Source organism: Parambassis ranga, chromosome 19 (genome assembly GCF_900634625.1).
Source record: "Parambassis ranga chromosome 19, fParRan2.1, whole genome shotgun sequence".
In the NCBI taxonomy this organism is placed as follows: Eukaryota; Metazoa; Chordata; class Actinopteri; family Ambassidae; genus Parambassis; species Parambassis ranga.
Window position 1 is genome coordinate 19,612,542 of NC_041039.1, and position 27,306 is coordinate 19,639,847.

The window sequence follows — 27,306 nt, forward strand, 5'->3', positions numbered from 1 at the left end:
TGAAGCAGGAAGGTCACAGCGTTAGGTTCGTTGATGTTAAGTTTTGAATTTTCTCCCCCAGACAAGCACGCTGACACTGCACACCAGGCAGGAGAAGCATGTAAACCGAGATCCACATCGCCCGATACCACAAGGACATTTCCAGACTGGAGCACTGATAACAGATTCTAACAGATTCTTCTTCAGGGTGGGCTTATAAAGCAGAAATGTTTAGAAAAGCAAGCGCTTACATGACAAATTGAGAGAGTGGAAGAAATAAATCATACAGACGAAGGTTCATTTTTATGTGCCTTAAGCACTAATTAACTAAAATACTGTAATTTACCCATTTACTATCCAACACCAATGTTAATGTAATATGTTGCTAAATTTTATTTCACATTGGGTTTTTGATTTTATTGTGGAGGTCAAAAAATGGAAGCAAGCGGTCAGCACAGATGTCTGTGCTTTCATACCTCATACTGAACTGCAGAACTTCAAGTGATCCAGTAAGCCTAAGTATACTCCAAATTGTAGTCCTATAAGAGATCAATAAGAAGTGCAAGTCATGTAATATCCAAGAGTTTAACATCTAACCTACCTCATACAATGCAGTGCTTCCATCCGTTCATTCACTCCAAAGTCACATGTGCTCAGCAAGAACAATGGGCCACCTCAGCTCCCCTTGTACTCTCTTTGACCCTGTTCACACTGGGGAAATCAATCCGGATTCGGGCCGTATATGGATATATGCAGTTTTTTTCTGAGTCTGAACAACGTGAATCTGGATTGATTTCACCCCTCAGAGGATAGTTGTTAGCCAGTCATTAGACACTCACACAGTCAGTCAGACCAACACAGGTAAGTATGGAGACAATTAGAGCTATTTACTGTTTACAGGAAACCAACCCATACGGACCACTATCTACGTTTTGACTCACACCACCCACTGGAACATAAGCAGGGGGTCATCAGGACCCTACAACACCAGGCTCAAACAATACCCACAAAGACAGGGGGAAACTAAGAAGCAAAAAAAAACACAGCTCTCAGAACATGTGGCTACCCAAACCGGGCCCTGGTGAAAGTGATAAGACAGCCCAACCAGAACAGGACCAGTCACGCCGGAAAAACATCGTCTACTGATCAGGTATTGTTTATCAAATTTCTGTTTATTCAGACATCTAAAGCTTATGTGGCATACATCGGACAGAAAAAGCAAAGAGGTTACACGAGGAAGGACATGTTGGACTGCATACAGACCCGATATACAGCAGAGCCATTACACCCTGCACAATGATGGAGGAGCATGTCAGTTTTCCTGGCCAGGACACATTTACAGTAAAGGCTAGTATGGGTCAGCTGAGTTGTGCACACTGCAAAAAATATCCTGTTCAAATGTGTGAGTCTCCTCCAATAATGCCAATTTAGGAACTGACCTTTCTGTCATAATTCCTTTACTTTTGGTTTTTAAACAGCCTTAAAATTCAGTTATCTGCACAAATGAGTAATCCACTAAAGCACAACATGTCCATGTCTTTAGAGGTAAATACAAATCTCACGTAAGAGGCTAAAACAATTCTTAAGGAATTGTTTTTAATCTGACCAATCAACTGATGAGCGCCTTCTGCTCTGCTCTCTTATGAGACTAAATAAAAGTTGTCTTTTTTTGCAGTGCTGGCTGAGAGGCCCTGTCGAAGACTGACAAATGGAGGGAGTGCTTTCTGCTGAGAGCAGTCCCTGCAGGTTTCACATGCAGGCAGCCAGGAAATTATAAATATATACATCATACACGGTTATAATGTTGTCATATGAAAACTCACGTATGCTCAGATTCCTCTACTGTCTGTTCAACATGGTGTGGATTAATCACAGTCACATTTCTCGAGTTTGGAATTACGGCAACTGCTGGTTTGCCATAAAGTCCGTCATTCATCTTAACAGCAGTTTGGCTTTTCCAGCTCCTGCTATGAGTTGCACGACAATACGCACAAGTCTGCACGGAGGCTCGTGTTCAACCGCTGATGATGACATTTACATGACAAGCACCCATGACTACTTGCACAGGAAGTAAGCACTAATGTCTTCCACACAGACCTCGCCATTGCCGAGTGGAGGCACAGTAATCCCATGGTGAACACTGTGTGACACAGCAAGCCGGTACAGCAGAATGTACTGGAAGTATGCACAACATTTCTAACTAATGTAATTAACTCCACTGCTCAACATTTTTCCAGCCCTTTTTTGGACATAAGTAGAGTTAAAGAGTGGGGATCTTTCTGTACAGGTGCAGTCATATTAAACACACATCAGTGATGTTTGTGTAGACACTGCCAGACGGGGGAGACAAACAAACGTTGCGCACTGCAGGTTTTAATGTACCAGCACAAAATGGCATTTAGAGGAAGACCCAAAGTCATATCTTTAGCTGTGTTACTTTTGTTTTTTTCAAAGTGAAGGGAAGGATCTGAGGGAAACATTCAAATGGCAATTCTCACTCTCCTCCTCCAGCAGCATAATAATGTTACAGAGTCACTTCAGAACACATCCATCACAGTTTCTGCTTTAGTATTTGGTGTAATATCTGCAGTTCATAGATAGATAGATAGATAGATAGATAGATAGATAGATAGATAGATAGATAGATAGATAGATAGATAGATAGATAGATAGATAGATAGATAGATAGAGCATTGTCATAATCTATTTGTGCCTTTCAGAACAGAAGACTTGCTATTAACAGCAGACACTGCAGCTACTGTGCCCTCTGCACATGCCCTCATACTGTAGCTGCAGTCCTCAAGGAAAGCAAGGTTTCAGCAGTTTAACAAACCGAACCCCCGCAGAGGACAGTTCTGTTGAAGAGTGAACAATCTGGGCTTTTTCTGCTTGGTACTCATGTTACACCTGACCATAGTCAAAACTGCAGTTTGTACATTTGCAGATGCTCAGCTAATACAATACTCAGATTCCCTTAGAGCTGTAAATGTGCCAATAAATGAAATAATAATACTGTATTTAAAAGGCTAAAACATGGTCTGCTTAATCATCCTCCCTTTCTTCCCCTTTAGATAATGAATATGCAGTTTTCCAAATCAATAAAGTAATCATTAAGTCTACTGTTTTGGACCATTTCTGAGCCAGCTCTTCTAGAGCAGAGAGAATTCTCCAACACTGGAGTTATTTTCTGTAGTTGATGCTATTCTTGATTTTGTCAGGCATGCATCATCACTTAGATCCCCTCCATTATGTTTCAGCGCGGGCAGGTCTGCATGAGTGTTTGTTGGTCCGGGAAGACTCTCGGCAGAGCTCCCTCCTCTGTGTTGCTGCTGACTCATTGTCACAGCCCCTGAATCTGCTGCCTGCCTGCATTATTTACACACTCACCTTCCTCTGCTGGTGCCTCCTCAGCACCTGGAGCACAGAAGCCGGAGGACTGGGGGAGGTGGAGGGGAGAGGAGGGGAGGGGGGGGGGTTGGCATGGACCATCCTGGAGTGTCTGTTTCACCCACATGTCCACTAACAGCAGGGGCTGCAGCTGAACCAATCTGTTGGCAAAATTAGAAAGAATTCCACCAAGGATAGTTGAACAGCATATAAAAAAAGGCCAGATCAGCTCATTATTCATCATTAATAGAAGAAAAATATGACAACAACAACTCCTGCTTTTTTTATAGCACTGTGGCCACACTGACAAAATGTCATAGTCCTGTTGAGCCAGGTATTCCTGCACCTTTCAATGGTTGTTTATTTTCCATTAACAGTGATATAATCTAACACATCTAACAAGTTCTCCTAATGACTGCTGGGGGTGAATCACTAGCTTCAATAACTCCTGGTCCTGATCTACCTCTGGACTTCCTTTCTCCGACAGATCTCTCTGAACTGACCTCGGTCATCACTGGATCTAATCCATCGACGTGTCTTTTGGACTCGACTCAGCTGCCTGTCCTCTTATTGGTGCTTCCATATTAGATCAGACCAACTTGGCTCCAGCGACAGGATGATATGTCCGTACTACAAAAAAACCTTCTTAACCCCGGCTTATGTTATGTGACCACCTGCATATGTACAATACCTAAAATAAAAACATTACAATAACTAAAATGTAGCAGTGTCCTTATTATAAAGGCTTTCTCATTAGAAATTCTGTCATTTATAAGACCATATGTACATGATATAAAAAAGGTGAGGACCAGCTTCACTCTCCACGACCCCAGAGAAACTCAAGAAATGGAACAACCTCTTGCATTACAATCCAGAGTTATAATAGTCATAACATTAATTTAGAGATGTATAATGTTTAATAATAGCTCACAATCACACACTGAGCATTGCTGTTCAAAGCAGTGTGATCACATGAATGCTTTTCTTGGCTAAAATGCTTGGATTTGTTTTCTTTATATTGACCCCCTCTGACATCTTTGTAAGCAAATTAGTGGCATTGTTGGGAAATCAAACACAAACATCTAACATAAGCTAATTATAGGCTACATTATGGTGTGTAAAATTGATGGATAAACACATATTACCTATTACCTATTATCTAAATGACATAAAGAGGCACCTGATTCAGTGGAATAACTGTAGAAATAGTGCAGACTCTGTATCCACTGTGCTCCTCCCCGCATCTGTCAGAAGTCCTACAGGACGACAAGAAGCGTCTCTGCTGCAGGTACGTACTGCTGCATTGGCCGAGGAGAGTGCAGAACTGCAAACTGAAGGACAGTGAGACACACATACATATATATACACAACACACACACACACACACACTGCTACCAGCAGAAGTACCCTGCTAAAAAGTACAAGCATGGAGCAAAAAGAAAACTGATTACATTTAATTCTTGTGCATTTACAACTTAAATCTGTAGTGTCTGTGTCATGCTGTCACCTTGTGTACTCAGGTTGAAGTTTCACTGCAGAGCTTGATCACTGACAGAAAGAAAACTGCCCTCTAGTGGAAGATATAAGAATAAGAAACAAGAGACCTGCTATTTGTTGTAGTATGAGTGAGCATCTTATTCAAAAGGTGCCCATATGTTTGAAGACAACAGCAGACAAACACCAGCTCTGTTTTCAGTTTTATTTAAGGTTCATTTTTTCCAGACCTGCCGAGGACAGTTCACTTCCTTTAAGCGCCTCATTTTTTTTTCTCGCAACATCATGTTAAAACCCACTGTATGACTCTGTGTTGGTTTCTCCTGGATGATTTTGTTCATTTTTGTGAATACTGTTACAAAGGGAACAGCAAGGAAGGGGGGGGGGGGTGGGGGGGGGAGAGAGAGAGACAGAGCGAACACGGATCATAATTAAGACTTCAAAAAGAAAAAAGGCGGTGATCGGAGAGGTTGATCTTAAATCCTAAAGGCTGAGCGCTCCTTGTATCACTACTACAGTACTTGGTATTGTCTTGCAGCACCTTCCGCTGTGACACACACATGCAGTTGCTGAAGTCACATACATAATTGCATATTTTTCAGCATTCACCTGACGCTCCCCTTTACAATCACTCCATCTCCTTTCTCTCATCAGTCCAGTTTAAGGCCTCGTTTAAGCCCTCATGGGTCGAACAGAGGGATCTGTTAACCATTTTATTACCCTCATTAATGTTTTTGACATATCCTCATCCGTCCGGTCATTGTCCTATCTATGTGGCGGCTGTCCATGTTAGGGCTAGCTATTGTAGGTACCACACAGTGGCACTGTGAGTAAGAGTCTAACCCTAGTGCTCAGGATGTGTGCCACGATCTCTCAAAGCCCTGGCTCCCTGCGGTTAGGCAGTGCTCTATCCTCTGATACAGAGGTTCAGCAAAATTTTCCCTCCAGCAGGAAGAGAACGTGAGCCAAGTGGCCTCTGAAGCAGGCCATTTGTGTCCCTACCTAACAGGGAGCCCATGCATAGCCTGTACACTCAACTCCCCTGTGTCATCTGCATTCACTCTACTAACCAAATCTCAGCTTTTCTTTGTTTTTTTTTTAAAACCCATTCTCAAAAAAGCTAAGTGCCAACTCCTTGTCTCTCTCTCACCTTGCCTTAGTCACAACATAGCTGTATGGGTTAACCGTTTCACAGTCTCCTGTTAGAATGAGGAGGATGAGGGTCTTTGGGACAAAGCTTCAAAGAGCAGATTCACAGCTTGCTTCATTCCTCGAAAACTAATCATGACTTCAACTTTCAAAAACACAAATGTTGTTCATGCTTAATCATTAGTTACTTTAAAAAAAGACCTCACATCAGCTAATTTGTTTCTTGTTGCCAGTTTGTGGAGTTAACTGCTGTGTCACCACTGGGTGCTCGATGCTATACTGATTCTTGTGCTCTCCGTTAACAGTAAGCTACACGATGAATCCCATGTTACGCCCAGAACTAGGTCTAAGGAGTGGTGATGGCAGCAGACAAAGGGTACTGATAACTTGTGTGCCACAAACAAAAACAAATAGGCCTTCAGAGTCGACAAAAAGGAAGGAGGAAGAGAAAAAGAAGAAAGCATGTTTGTTACTTTGTTAATTTTTCATACTCTGCAGATTGGTGTGTATTGCATTGGGGAGGGGAGCAGGGGTACAGGATGAGTGGGTATAAAGTGGTGAAGGGGGAATGAATGAATGGGTGTCTGCTGTAGTCTGTGTTCAGTGGCGATCCACAGCGGCACTCTGTAGCAGCTCTGTGGCGGGCTGTCCTGGGGGTCTGAAGGCGGTCTGGAAGCCGGGGGGAGGGGAGTGGAACTGGCTGGCGGGGTTGGCTGTGGGAGGAGGCAGGTAGGGAGCCCAGCCGCCCGCGGCTCTGTGATGGAGAGGGATGTGGGCATCGAGGAGGCCGCTGTGGAGGGGCTGGGGAGTGGGCACCACTGTGCTGGCAGGGCCGTCCATCTCTGTGAGCGCCTGCAGGGACTTGAGCCAGTGTGGTGGGTTGTCGTCCTGGAGACAGTCTAAACTGCTGCCTGCCGAGGCTGGGATGCCTGATGGGGGTGACACACAAGGGGGTTAAATAAAGGCAAGGGGGAGAGACTTTTCATTGTAATAAAATGGCAGTGACACTGCTGTCATCATTAAGAGTCAGAGGCAGAATGTGTGGAAGCTGCATAAAGTGGAAGTGTCAAATGTAATGCTACAAGTGTGCTATATTTTGTGATAAAGTCCATAACTGGTACAACTTCCCCTGTTTTCCAAAATCCCCACAGATAATAACCATGATATTTTGCCACAAACATATTTGATTATCAGCAGATCTACAGAAAATAATTTGACTCACAATTTGTTGTTGTTTTGTAAAGTCATATTTTGGGTTTTTTTTTGAGGACCAACTTGAATTTGTTTAAGCAGAATATAATTTGGACTAATCAAACATTTATTTTAACTGCAAAAAAAAAGAGAAAAAGAAGCCAGAATATTGTAACTTGTTACATTATTTTTTACCTGTAATGATAGCAGGGTCCATCCAACTGGCTGTGCCATCCCAGCTCAGGCTGTGCGAGATGCCTGCTGGTCCTGTTGGCCCACCGATGTGATTAACACTGTTGGAGGATGAGGAGGATGAAGAAGAAGAGGAGTTTGGGAGGCCTCCAAAATTGATATTGATGTTGGGCAGAAGAGCTCTCAGGCCATCCTGCCACTCTTTCACATTTAAGCCGTCTATAGAGCCACTGTTTTCTGAGGGAGAGAAAAGGGAAAACAGATGTGTCAGCTCATCAGATCCTTTGATCACAGACTAGTGGCCAACTGCAGAACTGCATCTACCAGCATTCTGGCTGTCCATTGTGTAAAATCAATAAAAGCTGATCAAAACAAGTATCAAAACGCAGCGTATGTGTTATGATATTAAATAACTTCATTAGGTAGCACATCTGAGCTCTGTTTTAACATGCACTGCTTCTATGAGATACAGAAAGGTGCCACAGTGACCTAGGTGTCTGGTACCTGAGATGGGGATCCCTCCCAGCCCTGTGTTGTGCTGAGGGGGCAGAGTCAGGTCCAGGAAATTACTGTGTGAGGCAGCACTGGCTGAGTGGTTCAAGTGTGTGAGGTTATTTCGTGTGGGGACGCCCATCCACGGGTGTCTGGCGGCTGGCTGCTGCTGACTGGCCTGGCTGTTGTGACTGCCGGGAAAACTGAAGGAACTGAACATGGCTCTGTGGTGGAGCTGGGGGAGGCGTGGCAGGCCACTGGGAAAGTGGTGGGAAGAGCTGGGGTTAGGATTGGAAGGTGGCAGGCTGGGACCTTGAGAGAGGGGCCCTGGAGACAAGGGGCTCTGATCTTGCACTGACAATTCCTTCTCTATCAGGTCAGCCAAAGCCTTCCGGGTGACGTCAAAAGGATCAAAACCCAGGTCATCATCCTGCTGTTTACTGGATGAGCCGAAGCCAAAGGCCGCTTGCCAGTCTGTGGAGGAAGACACTGGTATTGTGTCTGTGAGAAGAGAAGAGATAAGTCACCACAAACTCATGACTTGAATCTGCATTGCATCCTTGAAATCTAATGAAACAAAAGGTCCATCTGCTTCTAATACACTTAACCTTTAATAGGTTGGTCACCACATTACATTACCTAAAATTCAAAATACAGCATCTCCAGATGAAATCTAAACATTAGAGAAGCACAACACTTCAACTGTTTATATAAAATATAAATGGTACCTGATGTGAAGAGGCTTTGTGGTTCAGGGGTCATGGGCCAGTCTGAACTGCCGCGAGGGGAGCTGGGGAATGGGGGCAGGCCAGCAGGGAGAGGGTTAGGATGTCTGAAGTTACTGTTGTCTGAAAAGAGTGACTGGGACTCAGCTGCCGCACCCTCAAAGGGTGAACGAGCTGTGAGGTCTGACATGCTGATGGGCACCACCAGACTGGGCTTGGTTAACCCTGGGGGAGGGGAGGGGGAGTCACTGGTGGGTATCTAAAAAAATGAGAAGAACAAGTGTTTAGGGGATTATTTAGCTTCATTTACACTTACAAAACTGACAATACAGATTCCTTGCAGTTGTCTTACCTGTTGTAAAGTCTCTCCATTTACCATACTGATTGACTCTGGAGGTTTGTCACTGGGACTGTAGGCAGAACATGAGATTAACAAAACTCTTATTATCAACAAGAATTTTAAGGCACTTTTCTGTATATTACCTGTTACTGTCACAGTTGGAGGGGAAGGGGGACAAGGCAGTACGCTGGCCAGGACCCAGCTCTGTTTCTAGCCCATCTGAAGTGATAACTTCTTGGTCTAGATAGTCTAGCAGCGGAGGAGACTTCCGGTCTTCTGAAAGCCCATTGGCCAGTTTGTTATGACCTGACAACGTTGGCCACCCATCTTTACCATTGTTATTGTTGGTTCTGTAGCAAAAGCAGGGGGGGGAAATCCACAAGCAGGCATTACATTATGTTTAAGCTGTACCATGGAGGTAAAAAGAGAAAACAAAACAAAAATAACAAACCTCTGTGTGGAGTTGGATTTACTCTTGGACTTCTCTGTTCCACATGCTGGAGGTTGTAGAAAGCTAGGGTTTATTTTATAGAGGTCTTGGAGGAGTTTCTGCTCATACTCTTGATGTTTCCCAGCCTAACAAGTGACAACATTTGTCAATGAAGCCAAGATGGACTAACTTTATGGAGGGGGATAAAAAAAACATTGATGTTTACCTGCATCTCCTCTTTAGTAAAGCTAGCTGCTTCATCCCCCAACTCATGTAGATACATACAATCAGGTTTGGGACACTGCATACTTTTGAGGAAGTAACTGCAGTACTTTGTTGTGCCTAAAGAAGCCTGTAAGAGAAAAACAGAAATACTGTGATAAAACAGTAAGTAAACAGTAAGAACGTTTGCATAATGAACTTATGCTTGCATCTAATTAACAGTGGGGAATATGATGACAACAAATCACATCATCATCAGTATCACATGAACTTTCTACTGCTATTATTAAAAAAAAAACTGTAACTTCTTACCTTGAGTGTTCTGCCATCAACAACCACATTGTTCACACACTGTATTGCTCTTAGAGCATCTTCAGAGCGGATATAAGTGACATAAGCACTGGCACTGGGTCCCTGAAATAAAATTAAAGTAAACAAATATTAAATAGATTAAACAGCTGCTAATTCACATGTATAAGCTCTCTGTTGCTGTAATGGGCGACTGAACAGTTTTCATCATCAAATAAAAACTATTCATGATGATGAACAAAAAAAAACAAAACTGTAATTCATCTCTCTCACCTGTGAACCTGCATAAGATGTGCTATTGTTGATGACCACTTTATGGATTTTCCCAAACCTCCCAAAATACTCTGGTCGTTTTAGGACCTGTAGGTAGAGAACGAAAAATTTCATTTCATTTACACTTCTGCTTAGAAATCACTGATCTGTGGATCTAAACTTTGCCTTATTTGAATCAAACCAAAACACCACAACATCCCAGTATCACAGGTAACAGAAGTCTCCGAGCTTGTTAGTGCTGACACAGTACTCACTTCCGGGTCGGCGAGTCGCTGTGAGAGCCCCACCACAAACACCAGGTTTCTCTGGACCACTCTGACGCTGGCCAAATGCTTGCGGTTTTCTGTCACCTTCTGCTTCTTCTCATTCTGTTTCTGCTTCTTTTCGTTCTTTATCCTTTGGATCTCCTCCTGTGATAAAGGCTTGTACACAGCAGGGTCCTCTGGATACGGCTACACACAAAAAAAACAGAGAGAATTGTGTTACAAACTGATAAAAGATGATGTTTTGTGCAACCAACTACTTTTTGTATTTGTGGACTTCTCTCCTTCATCTGATCGTTACCTTTCTGCAGGCAGGGCAGAGGCCATTCTCATCTGTGCGGATGCGATGCCAACAGAAGCGGCAGATCTGGTAGCCACAGGTGCAGGGAAAGAAGTTGACGTCATCAATTTCCAGCGGCTCCATGCACAGAGGGCACTCCATGGGGTCGTCCTTCATTTCAGGGCTGTGGGACATCCTATGGCGTAGCAAGGGTGAGTGCTGAAGCTGGTCACAGAGCACACGGCTATGAAAAACATATCAATTGTGAGGCGTTAGACTTAATAGCTGGAAATCAACTGAGCAATTTCTTTCTACCGACACTGTTGTTGCCACACATACTTAACGACAAAGTGGTAACAAAATTAACTGACCAGAGCAACACAGCAATATATACATCTTTCATTCATATAGCATATATTTATATTATTACATTACACATTTGTCAGCATAACAACTGCATTCTGTTACAAGTGTATGTCTGCAAAAAAAATATCTTATGCATTCTCAAACGTCTATATATGGTGGTGTGTTCCTACATAATATAACCTTTATTACTGCTAGAGAGCTAAAATGTGAATCTAACCTTGGTCCCTGGGGCACTGCGATTGTCTCACATCTATAGATGTGATAAATGCTGAACATTGTAACGTCCGTGTAGCTAAGCTGCATTCGTTATCACTACATGTACCTACCAGAATACAAATGACCATAAAAAGCGTTTAAAACAAGCCCAAAAAAAAAACAGAACCAACGCCGGCTTAATGATAATGCGGATGTTGTGGTGTCTGTCGTGGGTTCACAGTACTTGACACGTCATGATGAATGTTTAAGGAAATATTACAAAGTGCGTTTATTTACAGATGAGACGTCAGCTATTAAAATGCCAGGCTGCTACCTACGTGCCGACGCCGCTACCAAAAGGCGAACTCTCTAAGAAACCCAGATTGATTAAAAAGCCGACGGTGTGAAGAAGAATTAAGAGAGAAAATGAAAACCTCTCGTTAAAGCTAAAACACTGACATGTACAGGAGCATCAGCTGTTTCACTATCACACATCATCGGTAAAAGTCGTGCACGGAGTCAGAATACCTAGTTAGCCAGGCTGGTAACTTTAGCTGTTCTGTCTCCTGGATCGTAGGTTATGACAGATGTTATTTGACTAACGCTGGGCTAAGCTAACATTAGCCGCGAAATGGTAAAAGAAGCCGGTGTGACCAACACCAAGTATCTGGAGACCACCGTGTATCTGATCACGAACCCAAAACAAACAAAGATGCATATTAACACAACGATGACGACCACAGTTCAAAGAGTACGTATGACATGACGTTAGGATTTCTCCTACACATAAAGTGACAGTCTGCCTTATGCTAAACGCTATTCGTAGCTAGCATGCTACATTATCATCAGAATGTACAGGGTTTTGGAGCCGAGCGCGGCCTACACAAGCTAACACTGAACTGGAATCAAGTTGTTGGCACAATTAACAACTGACAGTGCTCCGATGTCATTAAAATTATGCGGACAGTGACGCAGCAGGCTTGAGAATACTCTATATTCAGTCAGTAAAGCCGCAATAGACGCTAATGTGCGTTATTTATTAAGGTAAAATGAACCTGGCTAGCCCAGCTAGCAACTTGGCTAACCGTAGCGTTACTTACCCTGTCCGTATTTAGCTTAGAATTCCACTCCAAGGGAGTCACACCAAATTGGGCGGGGACTGCGAGCCAATGTATCTGAAATGTCAAAATTTCTATAAACAGTTACTTAAGATAGCAGTAGCTGTGTTGTTCTGTTGTAATTAAAAGGCTATAAAGATGTTTTGCCCCTTTCTTTTCTTGGTATTGTGGAGACAATTTACGCTCAAACCACCATCTTAGCTAGCATTATAGTAGGGAGGAGGGAGTGGGGCAAGTATTCGGTGCCACTGAGTCTGCGCAGAAGGACAGCTGCTTTGTGGGAGATGAAGTTTTTTGCTTTCTCGTCTTAACCCTCAGGCGTCACTTTAATTTACTACCCTTTTGTGTCATTAGGGGACAAAAAAGTCCACTTCCAGAAAACTGCTATAAAAAATTAACAGATTAATATTTTTTCTTACTTTTTTCTGCATAAATATGTTAAACAACTTCAGCCCTGCTCAAAACTACCAAACATTAAATCATTTTGAGGAATTTAACCCTTTAAATGCCAGTTTGATTACTTGATGTCACAGTAATGTTTTTATGAAGAAAACACAAAAAATGAGTTATTTTCCACAAAACAAAAGTTAGGTGGCTGAGGCATTATTTTTATATCTGTCATGGATAGGTCAAAGATTAGCCAAAATATTGAGTTTAATGCATTATTAGTTTTTGTGTAGCAGCAGTTTTAAAATTTACTACCCTTTTGTGTCATTAGGGGACAAAAAAGTCCACTTCCAAAAAAATACACACATGTACAAACACATGCACACACACTTAAAACAGCCTACTGAACACAATCCAAAACACATCCGCAAAACACAAGGATTTTATGCATAGGAATATAATGGGTTAATGGCTGATTTTAGTGGTGAACAGTAGAAAATGTCAAATTTAACTATTTTTTTCAAAAATGAAACCCTTACATCAAGAAATGCATGGTTATATGTTGTTATAGTTATGATATTACTTGTGACATCAAGTAATCAAACTGGCATTTAAAGGGTTAAATTCCTCAAAATGATTTAATGTTTGGTAGTTTTGAGCAGGGCTGAAGTTGTTTAACATATTTATGCAGAAAAAAGTAAGAAAAAATATTAATCTGTTAATTTTTTATAGCAGTTTTTTGGAAGTGGACTTTTTTGTCCCCTAATGACACAAAAGGGTAGTAAATTTGTTTCACCATGTTCTGGTGATGTATTTGAAAAATTTAAATTGGAATTCTAAAATGTGTCTAGAGAGAGTCTTTGTTTATATGTGTGTATATGGCACAAAAAATTGTGCCATATACACCAACACAGATAAAATGGTGGCCAGGTAAAGAGGCAAAAATTACCCAAATGGACAAAAAAGTCCCCAATGACGCCCGAGGGTTAAAATAAATAAATATAAAAATACATTCCTTTTCTTTTTTTCTCTTAATTTGTTTTTTTTGTTTGTGTTTTTTTGTTTGTTGTTACTATAGAGATTTGTAGATTCAGACATTTTATTAATTAATCAATCCAACAGTGTAGAAAACAGTCAAATTATTATAAAGCGTCATGTGTTATTTCTCACTGCACATATTCCTGAAACAAAATATCAGTGTCAAAAATGACACCGAAATTACCTAATATTTGAAAAAGTATAATTTTTTGAAAAAACCTTGAAGTTGACATTATTAGTTTGATTTGATTGCCGTTGCTAGGCAACTACTACTAGGCAACTACTACTAATAATAATAATAATAATAGTGTATACATATATATATATATATATATATATATATATATATATATATATATATATATATATATATATATATATATATATATATATATATATATATATATAAATATATATATATATATATATATACTATAGTGCACCCCAATATAGTTTTAATTCCATCCTAGGTATTTTAAATATCAAAAAAGTTTATTACATCACAGCAACACAAGAATGTGTAGCCTTACATCCTTTATTTACAGTGATTTGGAATCATAGAGTCTAGAAAGGTTCAAGTTAGATATCACCTATCTTGTATTTTAGAACAATTTAAAAAAAAAATGAAACATTTTTAAATGATTTACTGAGACACACAGGTGTTTTACTGGGGTCCAAACGTAACATTAATGATAAAGTTTTATCGTATCCACATGAAGCCTGGTTTTGGCCAGTTCTGAGTCTGGACTTTGTTGGGATCTACAGAGTCTATGGTGAGCACTGGGGCAATAGGATGAGGTGATGCCAGGGACATCTTTGCAGCCAGCAGCCCCATCTGAGCACAGCTGTCCGTGTCTTTGTGCTGGAGAATCCCTGCCATCAAAGCACCAGCAAGACTGCAAACAGACATGGAGGCGATGAGTGTATTTCGTGTGAATGCTGAGACATTATTATGTGAGTGAGGAGAGGAAGGACAGAAGGAGGTCGTGGGAAAATGAGAAGTGAATATAACTGTACAAGGAGAGGAATTGAAATTGTAAAAGGAAAGTAGGTTGAGTAAATTTTTAGCACCTATCTCCTGCTCCTGATACATTCATCGTCTCCTCTGGGGTCACAGTCAGTGCTGGGTAGTGTAGAGCACACAGCTGCCTCTGCTGCAATAAATCAAGAAAAAAAACATCCTCTGTAATGCTGTTATAATAATCACCATCATGATCAGTTTATTTAAAAGCACGCTTCACCTTGTTCTGTTTTCTTGGCCGCAGGTTGACGGATCCTGCGTCGTGCTCTCCACACAGTAGCACACCATTAGCCCCAAGAGTCACTACCAGGCAGTGAAGATGCTCCAGAAGGGGGCGTGAGAGAGCCACAGCAACATCAAGTATCTCATCCAGAGTGCTCGGAAGGACTGCCACAAAAATTAACCACATCCTCATCTACCATCGCGCTTTCATTATTATTCACATGAGCTCTGTTGATTGTGAGTGTGGACAAGTGAAACTCCACAGCTGAAGCATTAAAAGAACACAGTTTACCTGCAGGAGTTGTGAAGCCCAGTGTTTTGTTCATGGTGCACAGCTCTGCCAGGTTTGGAGATGAATATGACAGAGACTTCCAGGCGTCTGAAAGGAAGGGCTTGCAAGCCTTTTCTGCATCTGTTGGCTCATACCAAACTGTGACAGACATGTGTGTAAAAAACCTTCAAAAGCATAAGTCAATGTATCGTTCACTACGGTTTTACCAAGCTTTACCATGGATATTGTGCTCTTTGGCAACAGAGCAAACATAGTTGATGGTGGAGACGGGGATGTTTCCATCAAGACACACGAGAGAGGCCGATGAAAGCTGCTTCTCAAATTGAGACACCTATTTAGGGACATTAAAGAGTCAAGAATAATGTAAGATTAGTAAGAATATATTTTAAAATCAGTAATATATGTCCAAACAATAATAAAAATATTCAGTTTTGTTTTTCATATAAATCATATTTCGATCAAAATTACACCTAAACGCAGGACTTACATACTGCTCTGTGATTTGCTGATGAATGTCCATGTCTCCCAGTCCAAGGCTCAGTTCTCCGCTGTCCGTTATAACAGCGCAGTAGGTGGCTGTGCTTTGCTGCTGCAGCCTGGCCACACCACTGGTGTCCTTATAAAACAACATATGAGAAAAGAATATTACGTGTAGTAGCTGTGCAACTGTGTTTAATGACAAACCAGCTGCTGATAATCCCATACCATATGTTTACAGTAGTTAAACACTGCGTCAGCATTTGAATCATCACCAGTGGCTGAGATGAAAAGAGGCCTTTGGCCTAACCTGCTCAGAGAGTCTAGGGAGAAAGCAGCAAAGAAGTGAGAGTGAGAAAATCAGCAGTGAAACTTGCTAAATGCAGATAATGAGATAATAAACACACACCAGCAATGTTCCGCCCGACACCGCCGAATGACTGACACACACTTCCTGGGTTAGTCTGTCCAAACTGAAAGAGACAACAAGCAGTCTGAGACCCCGTTCACACTGGAGAAAGTCATTCCAGCTAGAGTAGGATTGAGCCACCTCTCGTGGGTGGATCTAGCTGGATTAAAATCAAACTGGATACAGCCGGATTCGAGGTGTTCACACTCAGAAAAAAACACATCTGGATTGATCAGGATGCGGCCGCATCCTGCTTAAGCCACATTTTTTGTCCCCAGTGTGAACGGGGTAACTAGTGACATCCGTCATCATCTCCTCTGCAGGACTGTTCATAAATGTTAAAAAAAACTTACATGAAGGGTTTTTGTTTTTCCTTTGGCAATAAAATCCACATTTATTCCTCCTACAACAACCTGCAACAGACCAAACAAACAAACATGACATTAGATATATTGAACTTTTTTTAAAAAAAAAAATCCATCGCATGTGTTTATACTCACAATATCTGAGCGTGAGTCCTCTGGTGTTTTTTGCATGTGACGATCTTTGCTCCCATTCGTCTTCAGTTTTGACAGCGCGCAGGCTATTTGACTGCCCACTCTAGCATTGTTATGAATGAGAGCAATGTCTTGAAACATAAGACATTAAGGTGCATTTCACATCAAAATAATTCTGACTATGAACGTGTATTGTTTACTTTTATTTTCCTAAAGCATTTGTTATGACCTCGTTCACTGTGCGATAGAGATTTTTTTTTAAAAAAGGATACTGGCTTGTAGGGACTTTCCCTGAGTCAGCTCGTTGACCTTTTGAAGAATGAAAGGAGTCACATCTCTTCCTGTGATGCCTTTAACACTGAAGGAATCGACAAAAGAATGAGAGACAAAAATCCCCTGACATCACTGCTTGGGGGGAAAATCACAACCAAAAAAAGAAAAAGCCCATTTAATTTACCTGGCCTCTGTCACTGCAGCCTGTATGGCTTCCTCTATCTGCTGACCTGCTGCCGCATGCTCCTCCGGGATGGGCACCGCTAACAGGACACCACTTTGGAGACCCAGTGACAAAGTGCTCTCTGAGAGGTACAAGGAGTGAAGATAAACTAGGACACTCTTTTTGTGCATTGTATTGAATTTGAAGGAATCTGTATTAAGATGATAAAGCTGGTGTACCAAGGAGTTTTGCAGCTTCTTCTGGGTTGCAGACATTGTACGCAGAGTTAAACCCACTTTGTGGAGAGAAGAAAGCTGGGAAATGTTTGGATGCTCCATATGTTGCTACACAGACACCCTGTGTCTCCTAATCATAGATACAAACAGAGGAAGTAATTAGTGAGCGTGCGTTTTTTTTTTGTTTTGGAAGAACTGGAAGAAGCAGCCAACATGGTTACATCACACATGCTGTTGCCCCAGTTGGCATCTAATAGCATCTGACGGAGCTTTGTTCTGCACATATTGGACATTTAAAATGACCTGAGATGACCTGAGACTGAAGCCTGGTGCCACGACCTGGTGTTTGTTTATGGTTTGGATTTCCTTGTTTTGGGTTTTTCAGTTTAATCTGTGTTTAGTTGTAGTTATTTTTCCTGTAGTTCTGGGTCTTTGTTTAGTTCTTGTGTCTTGTCTTGTGCTTTCTGTTTTTCTTTGATAGTCCTGTCCCCCCTGTGCATTGTCTGGAGTGTTGCTTCCTGTGTTTGCCCTCCTTGTGTGATCACCTGCCCTGCCCTCATGTGTGCCACCTGTGCCTCGTTGTCTTCCCTGGTCCCTTTGTATATAGTCTGTGTCTTCCCCTTTGTATTGTTTTGCCCTCCTGGCTTTAAATAAAAGACTGTTTTGGACTTTTAACCGCTCTGCGTCCTGCACCTGTGTCCGCTCCTCTGACAAACCCTGAAGCCTGGTGGATACCAGGACGACACCACATCTTCACCTGACAGACGTAGGTGGACAGAGTCACATGCAAAGGGAGCTATTGTCCAACAATTTACAAAATACAATTTCCTTACAAGGTACTCCAGGGTGCGCCCGATGTCCAGGATAGACTTGACCCCAGCAGAGACCACAGCAATGGGAGTCCTGCCTAGCTCTGTCAAGTCTGCACTGATGTCCAGACCTGAAGGAATAATAAAGAACTCTTACAGTCTGGAAATGAGTTATTGTGACACTATGTTATTATCAGTAACACAAATTATGAATCAGGCTAATGTGCTTACAGATTTGGTATCCAATCATTTATAGAGTTCCATTTCTATTAAAGTTTCAGTATGAGTATGTGTTAAGAGTATTTTAGCTCACTGTTCTCTCCATCTCTGTGAACCCCTCCGATGCCGCCTGTCACAAAGACAGGGATCCCAGCCCTGTGGGCTGCAATCATAGTCGCTGACACTGTTGTTCCTCCAGAGAGGCCCTGAGGAAACCACAAATATAAAAAAAATATATATATATGCAACACTAAGTCAAACACATTTACACTTATGCCTGTGCACCCCCCTCAAAATGAAGTTATTAATGTCTCAACTGACCCCATTTAATTCTCTTTCCTCCTCCCCTTTTTTAATGAAATCTGTGAGTCTTTAAATGTAGCTTCAGTCTTATTCCATGCCAGGTGATCCCCATCACCCCTCCTCACATTAGGTTAGTTAACATCACATTTATTATAATGTTTGTCAGGTTTTGTCATGACCATCAAAAATGTGATTCCTGGTTATATTAACCTTTGACTTTTGACAACAATATTGGCTGAAGTGGGCAAAGAGGGCAGCAGTGGCTCAGTGGTAGAGCAGGGTTGTCCAATAACCGCAAGGTCAGTGGTTCGATCCCAACTCCTCCCTATAGTCATTGTTGTGTGTCCTTGGGCAAGGCACTTTACCCGCATTTACCCGCAGTGCACTCACTGGTGTGTGGCTGATGGAATTATTAAAGTATTTCAAAATCAAAATCAAGACACTCCCATCTGGAGAAGGACCAAATCATCAACCGCAAGTTCTACTTTCTACTTTCGACTGTATCCTGGGGAAGCCACTCCACGCCTGTATGGACTCCCCAAGATACACAAGGAAGGAGTCCCCCTCAGACCCATCGTCAGCAGCACAAACTTAGTCACATACAAGCACTTGGCTGAACTCCTGACACCACTGGTAGGTGACACACCTCATCACATCCACAACTCTCAGGACTTTGTGAACAAGGTGGAGAAGATCCAAATGGACCCAGACGACACCATGGTCTCATTTGATGTCACCTCCTTGTTCACCTGCATCCCTACATCAGAAGCCACAGAGATGGTAAAGACGTGCCTCACACAAGACAGCACACTCAAGGAGAGAACCAACCTAACGCCAGACCACATCTGTGACCTGCTGGACCTCTGCCTGACCACCACTTATTTCCAGTACAATGGAACTTTTACAGACAGAAGCACGGCTGTGCGATGGGATCACCGGTGTCTCCTATTGTGGCCAACCTCTACATGGAAGAAGTGGAGAGAAGAGCCCTGAGTTCCTATCCTGGAACCACCCCCACCCACTGGTTTAGATATGTGGATGACACCTGGGTCAAAATCAAGACCAACGAAGTGGAACGGTTCACAGAACACATCAACGCAGTGGATAACAACATCAAGTTCACTCGGGAGGACACCAAGGACAACAATCTGGCCTTCTTGGACTGCACAGTACATATTGAGGAGGACAGGAGCCTCAATGTGGAAGTGTACAGGAAACCCACACACACGGACCAGTACCTGTTGTTTGATTCACACCACCCACTGGAGCACAAACTGGGAGTCATCAGGACCCTGCAGCACAGAGCACAAACTGTACCCACCAGCTCAGAGGGGAAGAAGAAGGAGCAACACCACATCAGGAAGGCCCTGCAAACATGTGGCTACCCGAAGTGGGCACTCATCAAAGCCACAAAAACAAGACCCCCCAACAACAACAAGAAGGACAACAACCGGAGGAGAAAGAACATCTCCATTCCATATGTGTCAGGAGTATCAGAGAAACTCCGCAGGATCTTCAACAACCATGACATCCCGGTCCATTTCAAACCTATGACAACACTGAGACAGAGACTGGTTCACCCGAAGGATAAGATTCCCAGGGAGAAACACAGCAATGTGATATATGCAGTCCAGTGCAGTGAGGAATGCTCTGATCTGTACATTGGAGAAACTAAACAACCACTCCACAGAAGAATGGCTCAGCACAGGAGAGCCACCTCCTCAGGACAAGACTCAGCTGTTCACCTCCACCTCAAAGACAAAGGACACTCCTTTGAGGACAACAATGTTCACATTTTAGACAGGGAGGAAAGGTGGTATGAAAGAGGAGTCAAGGAAGCCATCTATGTTAAGCTGGAAAAACCTTCCCTTAACAGAGGTGGTGGCCTCAGACATCATCTTTCTACCACATACAATGCAGTGATTCCATCCATTCCCAGGAAGTTTGCACATACTCACAGCAAGAACAAAGGGCTGTCAACCAGTCCCCCTCCGGCAGTTTCATAGTCGTTAGCCAGTCGTTAGACACACCTGGCCCAGTCAGCCAGAACATCCCAGGTAAGTATGGAAACATTTAGTGCTATTGTTTTTTAAGTTTTTTTAAGTTTTACCCAGACCCACCCACATAGGTCTGTAACCACATATAAACCATGTTTCCCCACCAAACAGTTAGAACTGATGAAGCTGCTTGGATGAGCAGCGAAACGTCTTCTAGAAAACTCTACAAGTCCAGATGCCTTGCTTCAATCTTCTCTACTCCCATCACTCTAGCCTTCATGTGTGGATGTGCATTTAAACATCAAAGTGTCTCACTTTACTAATGATGAAGGGCAGATCACGGCGTGACACCTTCTGCGAGTTTGTGCTCCGGGCAAGTTGCTCCAGCTCATCTGACGACAGCCCAACATGGACCTCCCCCTCAATCACAGCCACCGTGGCTGGAGCGGCTCCTTCAGCCCGCACAATGGCCTCCACCTCCTTTGCGGTGCTGTGGGGGGAATAATCGGTTAATAAATCACACACACGCTCTCATCGTATGTATTTGTTGACATGTGAGGGTCAGTGGAGTTACTTCAGGTTGTGTGGATAGGGCATGCCATGTGTGATAATAGTGCTCTCCAGTGCAACCACTGGTTTGTTCTCTGCCAACGCCTGTGACACTGATGGGTGAACTCTGAACAGGCAATCTGAGAGAAGAGGCAATCTTCATGGTTATCATCATAAACATAATCATCTTCAGTCTAACAGCATGGTGTGCATTTACCCTTTATGCTCCATGAATTCTGATAAGTTGTAACTCCTCTTCTGAGCACAAGTGCAGAGACTCTTTTCAGGATCCTCATTCTGGTTTTGATCAAAAAAGCCTGAAGAATGTTTGAAGTGATTAAAGCAGTCAGCCTGTCCACTGTACCTTTAATCAGCTTGAAGAAATCAATAGTTTCCCACTGTAGATCAATCACACCGGCGCCCCTCTTGCTGCATTTCACCCCCCTCAGGAAAGTGTTGCTATTTTAAAAAAACTAATCTGGAAGTTTCTTTTAACACCAGCATGGAGGTGTATCAAAAACTCACAAATCTAATTCTAGTTAACAAAGGAACACTAAAAAAACTGTACCACAGACAAACAGCGTGACCTCTGCAAGTCATTTTACTCACACCAGTGGCTGAAAAGCTGAGAAAATCTGAGAATTGAAACAAATTTACCTAAAATCCTTGAAGTTAAAATCATATCTGCTTCCGATCTGAAACACACCCTGTAGTGTTTTTCGTTGCCACAGCACAACTACAAGTTCCATTCAGCCATTGTGAGGATTTTTTGGCACAAAATCCCATTATCCACCCCCCTTTTTTGGGGCCACTCTCACAAACTGACACCCAGATTCCAGAGCATGGATCTCTGCTAAAGGCTGCATGTGATACACCACATGGTAACAAGACAAGAAGCTAACAGATATTACTCAAACATTTGATTTAAATCATCAGGGGTCTTAAACAAAACCAAACAATTACACCAACAAATGTTCAAATTTAAAGCAGGAACGGCAAAAGCAACACAACAGGAAGCACGCCATAATCACACATGCTTCAAAATATTCACATTCATTTCATTATATATAAAAACCTTTCTCCTCAGACAGTTTAATGCTTACCTTCTCCTGTTTAACAAAAAAAAGCTTCAAACTTTGCCCAGAGGCCTGAACTTTAACCCACACACTGTTTACACAGCCTACAAGCATCAACCACAGATCTCTGCAGTCTGACTTCTCTGGAATCGTCTCTGACAAAAAAAAAACATGCCAACATTCTGCAGAGCGCACAGCAACAAGAGCTGATGATAAAAAAAATGTTTTTTATCTAACATCTGATAGCTGACTCCATTTGAATAATGTTATTCACATCCTCAGTGACGTCTTCTGCCGTCACTTGACTGATGAGTTGGGTGGAGTCAGAATATGTGACTGAGTTTACAGATATTGTTTTTGATGTGAAATCTGTGGAAGTCTCCTCCACTTCCAACTCAGCGATCTCCAGTAATTCATCTTCAAACCACCGTGGATGCTTCCGCTGGTATGCACAGAAAGCCTCTATAGCGTCGTGCAGGGCTCTGCCTGAGGGGCACTGGTGGTACTTGTCTCCCGAGAGCCCGTCGATTTGTTTCACTCTGCCCGGTTCGTGTTGTTCTGTGTCCAGGATTCTAAAAAAGACCTCCTCAAACTGTTTCATCAGTTTGTATCGTACTGTAATCTTGAAAGGTGCGGGGATGTCTTCTTCAGAACAAATGTCATCAAAGTAAGCCACAATGTACTTCTTATATGACCCGGAGCAGATAAAATGGGGGACAATGAGGCTGAGGGACAGTGTGAGCATGTCACCCACAGAAGAACAGGAGTCCTCTCTCAAGAAGACCTTTTTGTCACTGCACATGGCTCTCCACTTGGCCTGTACCCCTCGTGAACACAGGATCAGGATTTTATCCGAGGAGCTCTCTATTTGCTCCTTGTGCCAGTCCAGCCACTGGATGCCTCCTAGCACTCCCAGTCTGGTGGAGTCCAGCAGATCCAGAACCACTTCTGTTCCACATTTGGTCATGAGGAAGGCACAAAGTTTGAGAACAACGTTTTTGTATAAAGGGTGGTCAAGAGAGTAGATGATGAGGACGCGTCTTCGCTCTTGGACTTGAAAGACTTCAAGTTGACCTTTGGCAGCAGATGAAGATGTGTCCTGAGGACCTGAGAGACGAAGAAAGACAACGATTATTTATCCATTCAAGCTTCAAGTTGTAGTGAATAACTCATTTGAAAGAAAGCAAACCTTTATGAAATGTTTTCCACCGTAAATAAGCCAGAAAACCTCCCAAGACAATCAGCGCCACAGCGGCAAGCACAAATAGAGTCTGTGACTGACAATCTGAAAAATCTATTGAAGGAAAACGTACAAATAATTAACTTAAACAAAACATATTCTTTCAGTTTTCATCATAAAACATATACTTACTGTCCTTGTTGTGATTGAAGGTTTTGTTGAATCTCCTACAGTCGTTTTCACATCGTATGAAAAATGGCTGGATCTTTGAAAAACAAGCAACAACTCATTTATTTACAATTAATTTATTATTAGTTTGATCAAAATGTAACTCACCACAAAGAGCATTTCCCACCGGAGGCATGAATTAAACTCAAATGTCACATTCAGAGTCGTTCTGTTCTCCTGTTTAAGTGCAAAAAAAAATTCAACAATTGAGTGTTGTTAAACGAGACGTGATGATTTCTATTTTTAATTTGTTATAAAGTAGTCATATTCCCCTGATCTCTGAGAACACATGACAGCTGTTCTAACTACCTTTGAGATGTTCTTTGTGTAATGGAAACCACCGCTGTGGATAGAAACTTGGTATCTCTCTGAGTACTGTGCTGCTTTAAACTCCACCACAACAGCTTTCTTATCAGTCACAGTAGCCGACATCTGAGGATCCCACAAACTACCTGAAATAACACAACAAACACACAAACAGCTCATGTTTCAGGTCCCGGCCCTAAATGGGAACTTATTATAAAAAAATACAAGAGAAGCAATAAACATGTAATTCACCTTTTTCCACACACATCTGGGCTTTTTGGATTGTCTCGTCAAAACAGTCTGATCATAAATATTACAAGAGAGAGAAAGAGAGAACATGAAATTGGCTGATCAATTGATTCATATGTTCAAGAAAAATGCATAAAAAACATTTTGTGATGCTGTAAACTTAAAAATTGTTGTAAAACAAACTCTCTCTCACCCTCAGATATGCCTGAAAGAAACTCACCTGGAACAGTGTATTTCTGGCTGACCCTATAATGTCCCAGGTCAGGTTCGGGCAAATTCCAAACCGACACTGTATATGTATGTTCAGGCTGCACCGTGACTCCATCCAAAGAGAGTGTCCGCTAAGAGAAAAGAAAAGACACCAACATCGAACGTTTAATCTACAAAGTAGCTGTAAGGGGTGACTGATGGGATTATGGCTTTTATTACTTATCACACACTGTAAAATGTAATTGTAGTCATTACTTAAAAATATCAAGTGGTCTTCATGTGTTTACTTTGTTGACTCTACTAAGTCACATTTAGTTAATAAAACGTTCTAATGTAGAAAGTATTAAACTCATCAGCCTCGAGTAACCTTAACTGAAAAACTGTAAGTGATGAAGACAGATCCACAAGACACACGTCATGATTTGCACCATCAGCGAGGAGGGCTGTTAGGGGGTGTTTATATGTGTATATATGTATATGTGCTAATAGTAAGGCAGGTGAAGGTCTGGGTGGTTGAGCTAAGGCCTCCTCCCCATCTATGTGGCTATGCAGACTGAGGAGGATCTTTAAGTCTTGCAGTCTTGCATCTTATGCTTCCAGTTTGGGGAAGTATTGACACACAGGTGTTGGTAAATTTCGTAAAGACATTTTAGGCATGTTGAGTGACACTGTAAAAGTGTGGTCATAAAGTAATTAAACTGTAAAATGTTATGTTCAAGACAGTATTAAATTAAAGGTAATTATAGTCATTGTTTTTTTGTTTTTTTTCTGTAGACATATCTTTACTCTCCCAACCACTTTCATTCATGGTCCCTCCATTCAGGGACGTAGTGTCAGCCTATTACATTTTACAGTGCAGTGAATAGCTGAAACATTGCACCGTCAGTGAGGGAGGCTGTTAGGGTATACATGTGTACGTGTTAACATCAGAACGATACATGGTCTGGGTGCCTGTGTAAACCCCCCATCCTCACCTGATGTAGCCCTTGCATTGTTGTCCTGCATTACACACAAACGCATGTTAACACATTACATAAAGATATCTTAAGGATGATGGCCAAGAAAATAAGTCAAGGCTCTCAGATCTGTAGACATTTCACTGCTCCCCCAACCACCTTCACTCATGGTGCAAATCCTCCATTCAGGGACTGAGGCATCAGTTTCCTCATACTTGAGTAGTGCTTACATAACACATACATATTTTATGTAATCTGAACAGATATTTTATAGTACACCAAACTAAACAATCGGTTTCCAAACTTTTTTTAAGTAATGTCAACTTATTACACTTTACAGTGTAGCCCTGAACCCCATGTTAAACCAACACAGCACTACTCAGTATATTAGGCTCCTGTATGTGGACATACATGTGGCAGACTTCACTGTTATGTCCTTTTATTGAATTATTATTATTTACTGAAGTGTTTTGCACATTTTGCTCCATCCTGGTCATTTGGAGTTTGTTTGGTGTGGAGGGACACCCGGCCTTATGACCACATACTGTCGTGTTTCATCTTGTTTTCTATTAACTCAGCAGCAGACCTCTTCACCATGCTGTACGGAGGACTTCTTTGGGGTGATAAGATGACTGCAAGAAGGCCGATGACAGCCACCCGGATCAGAAATACCATAAAGGTGCTGATTTCAAACTCTCTGCATGATAAATGAAGGAGCTCCACTGTAGGCTCCTGTTAGGCTGCTGCTTCCCTCAGCCTTAGGCCACAATCACATCAAGCATCCCCTTTAAACTGCTCATAAAGATTCAGTGAACGACTCTCACCTGTTCATTGTCTGGATACTGCCACCTTATGATACTGTAAGAAAACTGCACACAAACGCTTTGATTCGTACTTTCATCCATGATGTTAATATTTGATCCATTCAGGACTTTGTAGGAAGCTGTGGACAGAGCAGAGAGAGCTGCTGGATGCTTCTTTTCTTTTCTTTGGTCACATAAATGCAGATTATTAATGACACAACTCACCATCTGCATTTATTTTCCATCTCACATAAAGAACTGGAGCGTGCCCGTGTTTGTCCACCCTGACCCCCACCTGCACTGAGTCCCTCTCCGGGCCAGTAGGAGCCTGCTGTCTAGGTTTGACCATGGGTCTGTCTGAGCAGTTATCTGACGTTTACAAAACAGTTTCTATATTATATAAATATATAGAATACAGAATATATTGTACAAAAATTCTGTTTTCAAGCACGTTTCTCTGATTCAAATAAAACTAAATACTTACTAATCTTGCACTGGTCAAGACCCTGTGAAAACACATGGTTAATCAACAAACCTTTGGCTATATATCATCATCATTCAGTTACTTTTCTGCATTAATATGTAGAAAATGAAAACCTCACCGGCTGACTGCAGTTCAAACGGTCGTCCAAAATCCTAAGAGAAGATGAAGCTGTGACCGCAGCAGTCAAATAAAACCAGAAAAAGGGTAATCGAGTCATTCTAGTAATCAGTTCACAGCAGAAAGGTGGACCAGGTGTTCAAGCTGCAGAGCAAAGAGCGAAGATGAAATCAACTGAGTAGCCCGTGTGAGCGAACGCAGAGAAAAGACTTGATTACAGACGTCTGATTTTAATCTGGTGTTGACATCTGAACACACAGGAAGGAGGCGTTGTGTGCTGTTTCCACCACACCGGCTCAAATAAAGTCATGTTTAGGAAAAAAGTGTAGACAGTAGAGTTGTACTGTGCAGGTATACATTGTGCATCGTCTGATGTCAGCAGGCAGCAGTGGACAGAGTC

General features: G+C 42.1%; 3 protein-coding genes across 4 annotated transcripts; all 3 read right to left on the reverse strand.

The window, feature by feature from the left end:
* Window positions 1-6,470: 6,470 nt before the first annotated feature.
* Window positions 6,471-12,615, reverse strand: cnot4a (CCR4-NOT transcription complex, subunit 4a). Its single transcript, XM_028431568.1, has 13 exons — window positions 12,388-12,615; window positions 10,748-10,970; window positions 10,438-10,635; window positions 10,184-10,270; window positions 9,914-10,015; window positions 9,606-9,731; window positions 9,401-9,525; window positions 9,093-9,299; window positions 8,962-9,019; window positions 8,613-8,868; window positions 7,897-8,385; window positions 7,396-7,629; window positions 6,471-6,938 (listed from the first exon to the last, which is right to left on the reverse strand). The coding sequence occupies exons 2-13, from the start codon at window positions 10,919-10,921 to the stop codon at window positions 6,610-6,612; spliced, it is 2,385 nt and encodes a 794-aa protein (XP_028287369.1). The 5' UTR covers window positions 10,922-10,970; window positions 12,388-12,615; the 3' UTR covers window positions 6,471-6,609.
* Window positions 12,616-14,297: 1,682 nt separating this feature from the next.
* LOC114451368 (pseudouridine-metabolizing bifunctional protein C1861.05) lies at window positions 14,298-22,589 on the reverse strand. Of its 2 annotated transcripts, none has more exons than XM_028429908.1 (19): window positions 22,401-22,589; window positions 21,515-21,614; window positions 21,323-21,437; window positions 21,064-21,238; window positions 18,543-18,654; window positions 18,254-18,360; window positions 17,424-17,550; window positions 17,206-17,326; window positions 17,021-17,106; window positions 16,752-16,879; window positions 16,605-16,664; window positions 16,252-16,315; window positions 16,071-16,165; window positions 15,853-15,981; window positions 15,582-15,696; window positions 15,366-15,503; window positions 15,072-15,238; window positions 14,902-14,984; window positions 14,298-14,726 (listed from the first exon to the last, which is right to left on the reverse strand). In XM_028429908.1, exons 1-19 carry the CDS (start codon window positions 22,485-22,487, stop codon window positions 14,531-14,533), a joined length of 2,205 nt encoding a protein of 734 aa, XP_028285709.1. In that variant the 5' UTR covers window positions 22,488-22,589; the 3' UTR covers window positions 14,298-14,530. The 2 variants fall into 2 exon arrangements, with proteins under 2 accessions (XP_028285709.1, XP_028285710.1); XM_028429909.1 differs by lacking the exon at window positions 22,401-22,589 and adding an exon at window positions 21,955-22,393.
* Window positions 22,590-22,605: 16 nt separating this feature from the next.
* Window positions 22,606-27,115, reverse strand: LOC114451709 (interleukin-17 receptor A). Its single transcript, XM_028430505.1, has 11 exons — window positions 26,908-27,115; window positions 26,790-26,811; window positions 26,531-26,662; window positions 26,327-26,445; window positions 24,557-24,677; window positions 24,340-24,387; window positions 24,091-24,233; window positions 23,890-23,958; window positions 23,746-23,818; window positions 23,563-23,667; window positions 22,606-23,480 (listed from the first exon to the last, which is right to left on the reverse strand). The coding sequence occupies exons 1-11, from the start codon at window positions 27,004-27,006 to the stop codon at window positions 22,606-22,608; spliced, it is 1,806 nt and encodes a 601-aa protein (XP_028286306.1). The 5' UTR covers window positions 27,007-27,115.
* Window positions 27,116-27,306: the final 191 nt, after the last annotated feature.